Here is a 14,786-nt window from a genome sequence, read left to right as displayed (position 1 = left end):
GAGGAGCAAAAAATCCACAAGAAACTTCATATAGCTCCTTCGGTTTTGCTTAGCATATGTGATAAAACATTGATTGTTGCAGTTTGGTGACCCATGAAATTTGGGGGTTAGTTTTCTCTTCAGACCAGAGCATATAATTATGCAAATAAAGCGCTGTCACTGATCTAGTGAAGTACTCTCTAACACATGCAATCCAAAATGGAACAGAAAAGTGAAATTTGTGGTATTATGATGATACAATGATAAATGACATCTCCTTTCAAGTTTTTCTAGAAGTACATTTTTCACACTTTGTCGAGTACATCAACATAATGCAGACGCACACACACATGCACACACACACACACATCCCTGTGAGATCGAGATATCCATGAATGCATGCAGTCACACACACACACACATGCATCCTTCCACTCTGTAAGACAGCTCTACCCTGGTGTACGATGGATGTACACATTCTTGGCAGGTTATTTTTGGTTTGGTTGACTTGAGAATGGTGCAATATGTAGCTCCATGCGGTTTTAGATGTGACACTTTTCATTTGTACTTCTGAATGAAATTTCTGGAGGGGAAAAATACTCCACTATCCACAATAAGTGATGTTTCTCAGAGACAGAGGAAAAATGCACATTTCCACGAGAAGCAGCAGCTTCTTCTGAGCCTGGGAGAATCACACTGTGAGAACTGTTACTGTAACCAGTGCACAGTGAAGATGAGGGATGTCTTTGCTTACCCTCAACCCCTCCTTTTTTATTTTTCCACACAGCCCTACTTTGTTTGGGGCTCTGCTGGCTGTTTCTTGCTAGGAACACTTCTTTCTTGCTCTCTGCTCTTGACAATGAAGCACTGCTTTTATTGGTCCATGGCTTTAATGGCAGCATTTTGACTCGCACGATGGTGTGCGAACCTTTTGGGTAGCACGGAGCTGGGGTTTTCCTAGATCCTGTTGTAGGGTCAGTTTTGTTGGTTTTCTGTTGTTGTTTTTGGTTTGGGGGTTTGTTGTGATTTTTTTTTTTTTTTTTCTTTCTCTGGTCACTTTTGTACTTGTAGATCCAAGGCTACCTAGGGCAGAGGCTGTTGCACCATGTCAGATATCAGGAGAAGGCTGACACTAGACCTCTGTGTCCTAAAGACGTTATGGCCTGAGAGGCTAGTGGTGTGTATCTTTAAAAACATCAGTCCAAAGGAATAGGCTAAAACAACACTCATCCCTCCTTAGTGTGCTGCACTGTCACCCTCCCATGGTGACACTAATGTAGTGGCACATGGTGGGATGCTCCCACACCTCCATCTCTTTCTGCAGACCCTGTACCCTCTGCAGCTGAGGCTGGACATATTGCCTCCTCCATCTGTAGCCTATGCCCCCTGCAAAAGGCCCTCTCCAAAAAAACTCCTTTCTTGGTGTAATTTTACAGTTTCATGTTTCTGAAGAGCTAAAGGGGAGAGGATGGTGCCTACACGGCTTCCAAGGATGATGTGGGGTGTGCAGAGAGAAGCCCATGCTCATGTGGCCTGAGCCACAGGGCTGGACATGCAGCCTACTCCATGGAACAGATGATCCTCACACCCCTAACACCTTCCAGCCCCAACCCTGCAACTGTATGGAGTCCTGTTTGCAAACACACTTGCTGCCCTTGCATGTATTCTGAGGCTGGTGGAGCTGCTGCCCATACAACCCCAACCCTACCCACCAGAGACAATGGCTCCTGTGGAGCTCAATGCAAGGACAAAGTGTGCAAGAAAGAGAGAAGAGAACATATTTATTTTTTGTTCATTGCAAGCAGAGCAGTACCAGTGGTGAGGATCCCCACTGCTCTAGAGCCCCCCACAGGAGCGATTATGTGAGCTGGGCCCAGGGCACAGTAAAGAAAAATTTTGTAGAAAACAGTGTTAACAGTAAAAATGTTTGTAGGTTGTTTCTCATCATCAATTTAAAAAATAGATCTGCTCTTCCAATATTTGCGCACCCTAGAGAGTCCATTTCACCTCCACAAAGATGCAGAATGGCAGGTCTGGTGTGTGCATGTGCAAACTTCCCTGGTCTCTGCACCTTCCCTGGCTGCAGGATGAAGCATGGACACCAAACCACACCATGTAAACTCGTGCCTTAGCCCTGAACACACAGGGCCCAGGGGGCCGGGGTGGACATGGATTCTTCACAGGTTCCCCTCCAGGAAGAAAATCTGCCAGGCATAGATATTGCGCTTTCCTCCACATAGGCGTGGCCCCCCCAGGAGTTTGCTCTAAGCACCCTTCCCCAGGGGCAGAGCTCAAATGCAATGAAATGACAGGAAGCAGCAGTTGGGGAAGTGAAGTCTGGCTGCCAGTATGAGCAGGTAGGGATATAAGCACTCTGTGGGTGCTGTGAGCACCCATATAGAGGATTTAGGCCCAAACCCAGCTGTTTTTCCCTTTACACCTCACTATGAGGACTTCTGCTTTTGGTCCGTGGCATAGGATGGTGCCCCTGTTTTTGGCATTGTCTCATTTTAATGGTCCCCACCACCACTTCTGGCCCCAGCTGTAGGATTGGACACATTGCAAGAGGAGAGGGCAGGATTGGGTCCAAAATTCATGTCTGAGTGGCCCCTCCTTGCCACTAACAGCATTAGTGGTGAGGTGGGCATGGCCATTAAAGAAAAGACAACTTTAATTTAGTATTATAAACACCAAAAATTAGAGTGCTTGCTCACTGTGCATGCTATCAAGCACATCTTTTCCCTTAGTTTTAGTGGAGAAAACATGCCTAACAAAACAGTTATGGCTACAGCCACATACTCCCTATGCATGGTGTGAAATCCCCATACAGAGTGCCCTGCTGGCCAGCCTTTGTCAGAGAGACTGGGAAAGTGGGTAGGGAACTGTGAGTTTAGGGAAAATTGAATAACCATGGGATGGCAAGTCATTACAAACCCAGCATATGAAAATGGAAGCATTTTTGTGTTCAAAAATTAACAAAAAATATGCAGTTTGTCTTTTTTTTTTTTTTTTTTTTTGCTGTCATATTTCACAGTGTGATCCAGCCTGTTAATGTATAGGCATTTTTTAAAGTAGAGCTTTCCAAAGGAAGAGAAGATCTACACATAATCTCATTGATTTAGCAAGAGAAAATATCTTCAACAATAGAGCCTTTCTAGAATTCTGGGCCAAACTTCTTGGACACTCTTGCCAGCAGAAAAATGAGAGAGTTAGAAGTCAATTCCACTTGGTGCTAGAAAAAGAGAAGGCTTCTAGGTGTAAAATCATAGGCTGGTTAATACGTTTGAGTTAGGCCCGTCTTTTAAAAAAGGGTAATTCATATTTTGTTCTGTCTCAAAATAGAAGGAAGCTGCAAAATATCCTGCAGGCAATAAGACTGCAATGAAGCCGTTTAAATTTTGGCATCAGCTTGGTGCAGGGCTATGTCAGGGCAATTAGAGTTGCACCATGCTGCAGTGTGCAGTACCACTGTCAGCCTTAATCTGCACACTGATGGGCAGCACAAAATCCAAGTTACAGCCCACAGGAAGCACAACCAGTGAACCCATATTGCTTTGACAGTTGCACTCATCTAGAAATAATGCAAAACGCTATTTAGATGTATACATCACGACCCTGTGCTCTAGGAAGAAAACAATCTAATGAGGGGCTGGGAGACTCCTTGCAGAAAACAAGCAGCAACTACATTGGTGGTGGTGGGTTTTTTTCCTCCACCCTTTTTAGAATTCTTCATATTTTATCCTGTTGGAGCGCCGTGTTGGGGTTGGTTTCACCAAGCTGTTCTTCGCCTTTACAGCCTCACTGAAGAACTTGAAAACAGATGGAAAACTCTTCCAAGAAGTTAATTCATGGCGTTCTGTACCTGCAAAACACAAAGGTGACAGTTTGACTAGGGGTTGTTCTGTGACTTGCTTGGTGCTCACAGGATAAATGCTTCGTAAAATGCAAAAATTCAAAACTCACAGAAAACACCCAGCTGCTGCAGCTGGTCTGGAGGGAGCCTGGGAAGGGTCAGAGCTGTCCTGCTGCTGAGCTCTGGGCAGCTGACAAGAACAACTGCACACACATGCAGACAGACACATGCACAAACATACACATATGCACATGCACAGCCACCCACGTCATAATCAGAGATCCTCAATATGTCTCGTATCTGGGAAAATAAGGTTCCAAACCACACTGCTAATAAAAAGCTTCATTGAAGCACCTCACCTATCTGGCCTACCTTGGCAAAAAGTAAGTGTTTGCTTTTCAGACCTACTTTGTATTCTTTATTTTTCATTTTATATGGCTTTCAGCCTGGCATATCTGTTTTCAAGTGAAAGAGAACACTTGATCTGAACCACATCTCATGCATCATGAAGGCATCCTTTGTGCACCTGCTCCCACAGATGATAGAGAGACAGTAAAGTCAACCACTCCTGTTTATATCTTCCCTGTACACACTGATTTACCTCTGTATTTTATTTTGGCTTATGCTTCTGTTGTTTTGCAAGTGCCTTCCCAAACACATTTGCTTTATTTAAACAACCACACTCCCTCCTCCTTCCCCCCACCACCAACCCCCAAAACAAAACCAAGACAATGGAGATAAGGAGCCAAGGGGTGTGAAAGAGTTGGGACCTTCCTGGATAACCCAATTATGCAGAGATGCTGCCTGATAGTCTTTGGATCCTGGGCCTCTGTTTGATACTTTAACATTGCTAATGATAATTCTTTAGTCAGTGATAGTAGGTCATTGCTATGGTTACTCTACAATGGTGCAACACTTCACTTTCCCCTTCAGCTATTCGTTGAGACCCAGCAACCACATTTGTTGCCTAGCAACAGTTCCGTGACAGTATCACAATCTGAGGGTGACAACAATGAGGGACACAGTGGCCTCAGCCTGGCAGGTGGAGAGGGATGCAATCCAGGGTGGATGATGGTCCCTGCAGGACATAGGGTGGCCATCAGTAACTGGGGATATGGGATGGCTGCTCTGGCATGGCATTTGCTGCAAAACCAGCTTCTCATCACTGTCAGGACTCTCTAGGCATCCATCCATGAAGCATCCTTGGTGGGTCACACACACCATCCCTTTCAGAAAGTCTTTGATGGAGGCACTACCTGCCACATTGCATGTCCCTGCTCCCTCAAAGGCAGCTATCACACAAGCAAAACAATCCTCCAAAAAACCCTCTCTGGAAAGACACTACTTCTCACACAAAGAGATGTTTTTGTACTAAGAGCACCCACATCATGTGCACACACAGATTTTCCTCTCCCTCTCCATAGTCACTGTACAGAGACAATTCATGACATCTTCCAGAAATTTCCCACATGCTCCTTTTATACAAATGCTTTCCACCTTCAAATTCACCCATCATTGTAGAAATTATCTTTGCTGAGACGCAGTCCATCCTATCAAGTGTTGGACTTGGCAGTGCTGGGTTGCATTGGACTCTATGATCTCAAGGGTCCCGTCCAACATAAAAGTTTCTATGACCCTATCCTGCAGGTGGCTTTCAATACAGACCACCTATCCCATCCCCTGTAAGACACCTCACAGCAATACTTATCAAGACTTGTTCCCCACCTGGTAAACACAGAAGTGGCCCAACACAGCAGAAGGACAAAGCTTCCCTTCTAGCAAAATCTGCAGCCTAACAGACACGTCCCTGAGGTTATTGCTAGGCTCGGTATACTATAACTGCCCACTGCTACCAAGCACACAAAAGTCAACTACCAAAGCTGATTTTATGGAAGGACAGGCTGTCCTAACATACTGTAAGGACATGCCTGCAACAGGGTTTTCACCTCCTTCCTGCATGCCTGTGTGACAGCATATGGTGAACACCTCTTTGAGCCCTGAAGGCAAAACATCTTTCCATGTGACTTTCTTGTTCCTACACTGACATCTCCCACACAAACATATCTTTCTCACTTCTGCCTGTCTGCATTCTCTGTCTTGATTATAATAGTCCTCATTAATATCCACTGGATTAGGATGAAAATATAGGCTGTGAATACTATGGGGTTTTTCCCCCTTTCTTCCTTTTTCATCAACAACCTTCCTCCTCTGTAAAAGGGTAATCCAGAAACAAAACAAACAAAAAAACCCCAAAACAAAACAAAAAAAAAACAAATGACAAAACAAAAGAAGAGTAAGTTTTTGAAGTGTCCCTGTGTCTTTCCTCATCCTGCCTTCTCCCATGCACTTTCCTCATGTCCCCAAGTGAGATCATGTTCACATTCACTAGTGTTACTGAAACTGATTAACCTACAGCTTTCCTGCGGCAACTCCTCTCAACCCACTCTTCTCAAAAAACAATTCAAGCTTTGAGTCTAGAGGGATTCAATGATTCAGCAGTCTAAAGCAATTTTAACACTCCCTATTTTCCTTTTCCTAGTAGCAATCTTACTGGCAGATGAACAATTTCCCTAGTGATAAAATCACTACAATGGATATTTAGTTTCCAGGATTATGATGATTCTTTGCTTGATTAATATTGCAATACGAAAAGCTTGCTAAGTTTCTGCCATGGCCCTTTACAGTCATTTTTAAAGGTCAAATTTTGCCCTTACATATTCACATTCAACTGCTACTAAAGGGAAAGCCCTAAAAATTTAACACTGCACACACTGTGCATTTATCATTTATATACCAAAGGCTTGGAAAATTCAACTGAAACAACTGGAATTATAAGGGTGACAACAGATTTTGGCTGTAAGAATTTTGCCAGAGGAAAAATATCATTGATGACTGCAATCTCAATTGTGTATTTAGTAGTACAGAGACCTAAATTAAATGCATGAACAGACATCTATTTTTTGATAGAAAGAATAATTTTTAAGAGACAGACAATAAGAACCAGTTGTTCTGAAGCCAAGGTCCTCCAAGATATATATTCTTAGTACTCACTAATTTCAAAAGTCATGATGATAAACCACGATTCAATACATTGTATTAATTGATGGGCAGTTACACAATGTGTAGTGATTTCAGATATTAATTCTTGAAGAATCTTGGGAGCATGCTGCATGGAAAAGATACAAAAACCCTGTTAAGTGTGGGAACAGCTAAAATACTCTAAAATATACAAAGGCTAAATATAAAAAAAGTATAAATCCCTCCTAGTCCCAGCCCCACAGAGATAAATGATAGAAATGTTGAAAAGCAAACTAGCCCCCCATTTGCCATCATGGAGAGATATAGAGAGAAATGAATATATATTTTAACATGTACATAATATCATTGGAAAGGAGCTCCAAAGATATGGTGGAACCAATAATGTGTGAGGTGAAATGAGTAATGACAGCAAAACAGTGAACAAGTTCCAGAATCAATTTACCAAGTGCCACAAAGAGATAAATAATTAGAAATAATGAAGACTTGCCAATACTGTTGTAGATACAAAAAATCAGGTGAGGGAATACTTTTAAAAATTTAATATCCAAATCATCGGTCTGGATGACATGCATATGTGGGTCTTCAGGGAATCAGTTAATGAACTTGCTGGACTACTGGCAATTATTTCTGAGTATTCATGTACAATCAGGTAGGCACCAGAGGACTAGGGTGGGAATGAGAAGAAAAAAAAATTCTAAATTGAGAAAAAGAGGATTAACTGAAACTAACTACCACACATAAAATTCATGCCTGAATACTAGTAAAGAAAGAGATCAACATTATAAAAAACTACAAGTACCTCTAGAATAACAGCAGACACAAGACACTCAAATTTGACAAGAACAGATAAAACCCAAACTTCATTGAATAACAAAAATCAGCAGGTGAGAGACTTATCCACTGCTGTGTTTTCAACATAGGTCAGTGTGGCAACCTTGAGGCAGTGGGAACCAATGTAATCACTTAAAATGGATTATGACCCTCAGTGCTCTAATGGGCTATGGTCACTCCTGCCTCTCACTTGCAAATCAGTTGCTTTATGCCAGTCAAGGGGTCCCCAAACACTTGAGAACTGCAGTAATGCAGCTCCCAAATGAGTGCTGCCAGGCCTGTGCTGGCTCTAGCTGCCAGCAGCATGAACACCAGCAGCAGCTGCAGTACACATCTCATCTCTACAGAGTCCAGACTCGTTTCATCCCATCCCATCCTATCCCATTCCATCTCAAAGATGCCGAGTTATGCCTCTCCCATTGTACATTGTCTCAGACTCTAGAAAATGGGTGCTGGCACACTTTTGGAGAAGTGGCTAAAGCATTTGAGATGACAAATAATAAGTAATAATATGGGGTTGAAAGAATACCTGTGAAGCTCCAGAAGGATTGGTATTTGGGCTCAAGTCTTTTAAATGTGGTTATTAGTCATCTGAAAGAATACTGAGACTATAGATACTGAATACAGGAGTAGCATAGTGAATAGGAGATAGTAAAAACATAAGGAACAAAGAAATAATAATTAAAAGAGCAGCCTAAATGGGTAGGAAAACTAGGGAAGAGGAAAAGCAAAGACTGAAACTGGGAATGGTGCTTGTAGGGATGGTCATACAATATGACTGTATGAATGATCCTGATGGCCATTTGCACACATGCACGCAAAGGCACTTTCACTGTCTTCCCTTTTCACTTCCACTCAGAAAAAGCAGATCTTTACCTAGCAAGGCTGACAAATTCCTCCAACTGAAAGCAGAGTGTCTGGAGAGAGAAGAACTCTGCAATCACCATAATTCACTCTTGCAGAGCGGTTACTGGCTGTGCAGGACAAAGGTGCCCTCCTACAGTGCCTGCCCACTGTGTCAGACAAAAGGCTCCTCCCGCGGTGCTCTGAAGATGCATGGCACAATAGTGGCCCCCCGCAGCGTTTACAAGATGTGTGGGACAAAGGTTTCCTGCTGCACAGAAGCTGTGAGAGATCTTCATACATGCCTTAGTGCTGAAATATTTCTGCAGAGAAAAGTTTCCAGGTTGAAAAGCTTTTCCAAAGATACTAGCCACAGGGCTGACCTGAGGTCTGCTTCTCTAAGTGACAGCTCATCTCTAAATAGTGCGGGCTTCAAAATGAATTAAGGGTGTTTCACGCCTTGGGGTTTAGTCCCCATTGGGATGGAGAATTCTCCTGCTCTTCAACAAGGTCTTGCTCAGCAGAGTTTGCTCCCTGTGATCATGATCTACACTGCAGCTCTGTCATGCTGCAAAATGCCAATGCGAATAGCTTAGCCATCTGGTCTGCAGACAGTGGCAGAGGTTGCTTTTACATTTATGATTCAAGCTATCTATCTAAAAGGCAATCAGTCTTATCAGAACTTGATTCAAATGGCTCAGAGGTTAAAATATAGACTTTTGTGGGCATTTCCAGGAACAAGAACACTTTAAACATTATTAAACATGAAAAGTAATGCAATTAACTTCTCCTTTACACATAAATTAACAGATAAGCCAACTCCATCTGATGGCGTAGACAAGTGTGACAGACCTTTCAGAAAGGATTTTTTCTCCTAAACGTTATAAATCAATGGAAATTTCTTTCTTTCTTTGTCACATTATCCACACACACATTGAAGAACTTCTTTAATTCTTAGGTATTCAGTTCTGCAATTCTGTAACACTGTAGGAATATAACAATACTGTCTAAATATGCACTTAGGTGTGAATAAGAGATGCTACCTGCCTGTTCTGCATCCATCTTTCTGTGCTAACAAATTGCTTCTTTATCAGAAAGCTATTTCTGAACAGGAATTTCAATTTTTTTTGCTCTCAAGTACATCAGATATTATCAAGTATGACATTAACTACTTTTAATTTACAAGTTTTCTCTTAAAATTCCTTTATCCTGTTGATCTGCATGGGAAGAAATTATTGTGTCTTTTTGACTATTTTGGTTCTACTGATGTAAACATCCAGGTCTCAAACTCTAAAACAGAAGAAGCTGTCAAGAGTATCCCCAGTAGAGCTACTGAAAAAGGAGATTAAAAAAATTACATCTTGCCTAAAATCACTCAATAGTTCTGACTAGGAAAATGAGAGCTTCAGGAAAAGTTGTGAATGAGTCCATTAGCTCAAGAACATTGAGATTCAATGACCATAGGAGTTTTTGCGTAAGCACTTCTAGATGTCACAATGGTAAAGAAAGGTTAAAAATTAAGATGTAAGTTAAACAACAATTAATGAAGTGAAAGCAGTAATTTCTGAGGGGACATAAAAAAACCCCAACCTCAAACCAATCCCCAAACTTTGATGTGTTTAGTTTGGCTAAGAAGTCTGTGTAGTCATGGACATGATAATAATCTGAAACAAAAATGAATTCTTTGGAGAAGCCAAGAGGGAAGAAACAGAACAACTTGAAGATATGAAATACAGCTTATTAAGTGGGCTTAGACACACAATAAGGACTGGTTAAGACTCAATATAAGAATAATCATGGCAATGCTGGAAACATACATGCTAAAGAAACTACACATACTATTTATTATCTACTGTGACACAAAGCAGTTCTTACTTTTGTTGGACACATATTGTTTGCAATAATCTTTAGCAGGATGATGCAAACAGAGTAACAAGCATCCTACCAAGAAAAAAGATAATCTCTGGACTCCCATACTTGCAATTGGTTTTTCTTCCACTCCTTATTTACAACACACCAACTTCCCAAGAAAGTGGTTAAGAAAAGTAAAAAAAAAAAAATTAGTAAATTCCTCTTGCCCTCTGAGCAACAAGATGCAAAGATTCACATAAAAGCTCATTGCAAGCAAGGTCTGCAAAGCAGGAAAGAGATAGAAGTCTAACATGACCATCATTGTTTTCCACTAATCTTCCTTTAATATTAAGGGCAGTCCCATGAGTACAGGTCATTTGTTCCTCTACATGTGAACTGGCCAAATAAGAGAAACTTGTGAAGTCTTTCTCTCCCAAGCACAGGTTACCAAAAGTTATGTAATTTTCTGGTCCACAAGAGTCAAGCAATTTTCTTTTGAGTATATATTAAAAAAGGTAAAGATGGTGTCTGAACAACATTCTCAGAGGCAGCAATTTCCAATGCAACAAATTTCTGCAGGAAAGCAAGTCATTTCCTTGAAGAAGAGATCCGTTAAAGATGTATGCAATATTATGCAACCATAGATTTTAAAACTCATGTTAAAATGGTGTACCATGCAGAAAGAAGTAAGTAGGGTTTTAAGTTATTTTTATATTGATAAATGTGTTCACCCTTCTACTGCTATCTTTATCCCTATCTCTATGCAATCTTTATATATCTATCTCCATCTATATAGTATGTGTATCAACAACACTTTCTGTCTATCATCTATCTATCGCTCCATCTATCTATTCATACCTGTAACTTCACCCTTACTGTATGGAAAGACAAGTATAAAAATTCCTTACCTAACGAATGTGAGGTGGGATACTCAGGTTACAACTTATGAAGACATTTTTGGGCTAAGAACATACCAATGGAAGGTGCAGGACCTCACCAATGGAAATTAAGAAAAGGTCAGACAACCATGTCTTAGGAATATTATGGGTATAGCTGATCTAACCCTGGGCAATATGGACAAATTAAGTAACCAATATGGACAAAGTAACTGCCTGAGTTTCTTTCTATCCAGCCCTGTCTCTTCACTGGCTTTATTTAAGCAACATCTAAAATTGATTGTATTAGCAAGGTATTTCACAGCAGCTCTGAAGCATTTGAATAATACACACTAGTAAGACATTTTTTTAAATACTCAAGAATTTTTTTGATCTTGAATTAAGAAAAAAAAAATCGATATAAAATTGCAAGCAGGAGCACAAATAAAGTAGATAGCATTTGAAAACCATCTTTTTCTCCACTAGGAGAAAGGCAAATTGGCTTTTAAATAAAGTAAGTTTTGGCCTGCTCAGAACTCAACACTTCATGAGAAAAATTACAACCACAAGACTTCTTGGATGAGACCACTGAAAACCAACTGTTCCAAGCCTCATAGCTTCCACAGGTTATAAACCTGAAAAATACTAATTTACCTGACAGATCTTAATATGCTGCAGCATAATGCAAGCCGTCAGTTATACCCCCTTCTCCTCATTGCTTTGCAAAGACACATCTAACAGAGTTTTGTAAGGGAGAAGTCATCATTACTGTGCTTTTGCAAATCAAGTGGCTCAGCCAATATGAGGAATGGACCTGAGCTCTGCTGAGCTCACAGAAGGAACTCTGTTCATGCAGCAATGCTGCTGATGTCAACAAGCATATAGGTTTTATAAAATATATTTCAACTAATTTAAAACATTCCACAGTAATTCCTGCAAGTTACTTTAATCTGAAATACTCAAGGGCTGATTTTTAAATCTGAGTTTATTCAAAAATCCCACAGCTTTTTACTGCTTATGAGACAGAGACCTGAAGAGTACACACTCTTGCTATCTTGTGAGAACTTTACTAATTAAAAAAATTCATCAGTGATACCAGAACTGGGGAAACAGGACAAGGGAAACAACCAGCTACATAGAAAATAGCTCCTGTTTGTAATGATATTTTATGATTGTTTCTAAATAGTAATTATGCCATCAAACATCTGGATGTACTACCAGCATACGCATAAACCAACATGGTTTTTGCACTTTCCAAAAACACAGGAGTCAATGCAACATGGAAATGGCAATGCCAGCACCAAAGAGCAGCTAGGAAAGGCAGCAGAACTTTAAAACATGTTACATGACAGTAGAGACACCCCATCCACTAAAGATGTAAAAAGGTTCTTAATCACTAGCATGATAAGCACACACTACTACTTGCCAATTTGTGAAGTTTTGAACATAAGAACAAATTACACTAAAGCAACTTTAAAATAAAGCAGCAGAATATGATTTTCTGTTCTTTCACACCAGAAGCAGAGCTTGAAGATTGGTGTGGATGCTGACATAGGTCTTTTGAGGGACAGGAATGAGTCTGTGTCTAAGGAAAAATCTGCAATATGAACATGCATGGGGCATGAAATACATCAAACACCCAGCGTGTTTTTATGATTTTAGTGAAAATCTGAATTCATACCTTGCAAGCCTTTAACGAATACACTAACTTTCCTTTCCCACAGTGGAAAATATTTATAATCTTCTACATAGGAAATAGTTCAAAAGCATTTTTTGCTCCTGATTTTTTCACTTGGATTATACTGTCCTGTTGTATCTGTGTAGACAAAAGACTACAGTCAACCCAAGTCCAGAGTACTTTCATAGGTACAGTGGTATTCACTAAGCCATCTGTTTCATCTTGGGACTACTGACTCTGGCTCCAACCCAACCCAACCTAACCCAACCTAACCTAACTCAACAAAATTAAACTCCTCCAATGTGCCATTGGCACCATTCATCTTCTCCCTAGTCTGGAAGCAGTCACAGAAAAGGTACTTCCCCTTGATTTGTCTTTTCATCTTACCTGTCCTGTGACAGGTAAGATGAAAAAAATCTCAAGAATTCAAATGCCACTGCTACAGTGCCAATTTGGTCCCGTGGGAAACCTAATTTCATCTGTACCTGGTCCTCCCCTTCTAATGGCTGCTCCTGCAGGATGGTGGAAATGGAGTTAGCAAATGTTGGGCTAAAATGGGGCTGTTGACCTGTTTTCCTGTTTTTGCTGAACACCAACTTCAGGAGCCATCACCTACCACAAAGGATTCACCTCCTTACATTGAGAGAGGTGAAACTGAAGAACCTAAATCCATGCGATCCTGAAAATCCCAATTCAGTTGCTCATCACACCCTGAGGAGTCTAAGCTCCACAAACACCTCAACTCCTGACCTTAAAGTTTGCACCTTATAATGATGTAACTTCTGGGCATGCTCAGAAACACATCAGGCTTGGCAGTGAAAATACTCCCAAGGGTCTCAGGCAGATAGAGTGTTTCCATGTCTCCCTCTCCCTCTGCCCCATAATGCTAAGTAGGTGTCCAAGCCACAGGGGCAGGAATGCCTTCTAATCTCCTTCCTAAGCCTTCATTTCAAATGGATCTCTTCCTAGTCATTGCCTGTTTTTCATCCACCTGGGACACCTGTTTCTCCAGAACACCAGTTTCTTCAGGAAATCAAATTCTGAATTCTTCTATATCTTGCTCACCTGGCAGCTCTCCTTAAACTCATGCTCAGTGCCTGGCCTTGATCTTTTTCCATCTCATCCACACACTGATTCCAGCTGTCCTGTTCTTGTGGCCAACTAATTTCTGCCTTTTTCTGACTTTGCTTCAGGTGTTTCAGGAAGACCTCCTCTACCTCATTGCTAGTGCACCCATCCAATTTCTTTTCACAAACACCTTTGTCTTCCAGCTGCTGGCATCAAACACATCATTCCTCTCCATGTTTTCCTGTGTCTTAACAGCAAAACCAAGTCTCAGGTCTGACTGGCAAGTCAGAGAAGTATTTGGCAAGTATTTAAAAAAGCTGAATACAGGATGCTCCTACTACCCAGATATAGTGGTGAGGGCAGAAAAAGAGGATCTGTGAAATCTGTGAAAATGCTGTTGCCCTATTCTGCAGTATCAGAGAAATGAGGTATTTATCTCCTAGGTGAGAATGACAGTTTCATGGGAAATCCAGGGCATTTTCTTAATGATTTAATGGAAGGGAAAGATATCTGAGCTTGTAAAATGCCATGGGAGATGAAGCTGGGCCACCAGAACACAAACAAGAAGTAACAAGTGTAGTTAAAAAATCATGTTTTGGGAGTAAATAAAAAATTATTTTAAGTTTGATAAAATTGTAGTTATGATAAGTATAAATAAATTTCTGGAAAAAATAAATAAAACTTTGCAGATTTGAGGTGTGAATAACCCTTGTGCATTTGCAGTAAGTAATTTATGATTAACCCATACCATATAAATTTTTCTTGTTCG

General features: G+C 40.8%; 1 protein-coding gene across 20 annotated transcripts in view; it reads right to left on the bottom strand.

The window, feature by feature from the left end:
- Positions 1 to 1,734: 1,734 nt before the first annotated feature.
- The window catches only part of ARB2A (ARB2 cotranscriptional regulator A), a 262,861-nt gene continuing 249,809 nt past the window's right edge, over positions 1,735 to 14,786 (bottom strand). For 18 of the 20 annotated variants that reach the window (XM_085568073.1, XM_031507503.3, XM_031507504.3 and 15 more), the window contains one exon: positions 1,735 to 3,841. In XM_085568073.1, the coding sequence (XP_085424199.1) occupies positions 3,699 to 3,841 (143 nt within the window). In that variant the 3' untranslated portion in view covers positions 1,735 to 3,698. The remainder of the gene's footprint in view (positions 3,842 to 14,786) is intronic. The other 2 variants (XR_014951703.1, XM_077790119.2) reach the window with 1 other exon arrangement.

Source organism: Lonchura striata, chromosome Z (genome assembly GCF_050655825.1).
Source record: "Lonchura striata isolate lonStrDom1 chromosome Z, ASM5065582v1, whole genome shotgun sequence".
Lineage (NCBI taxonomy): Eukaryota > Metazoa > Chordata > Aves > Passeriformes > Estrildidae > Lonchura > Lonchura striata.
This window is presented reverse-complemented; position numbering and strand designations above follow the sequence as displayed.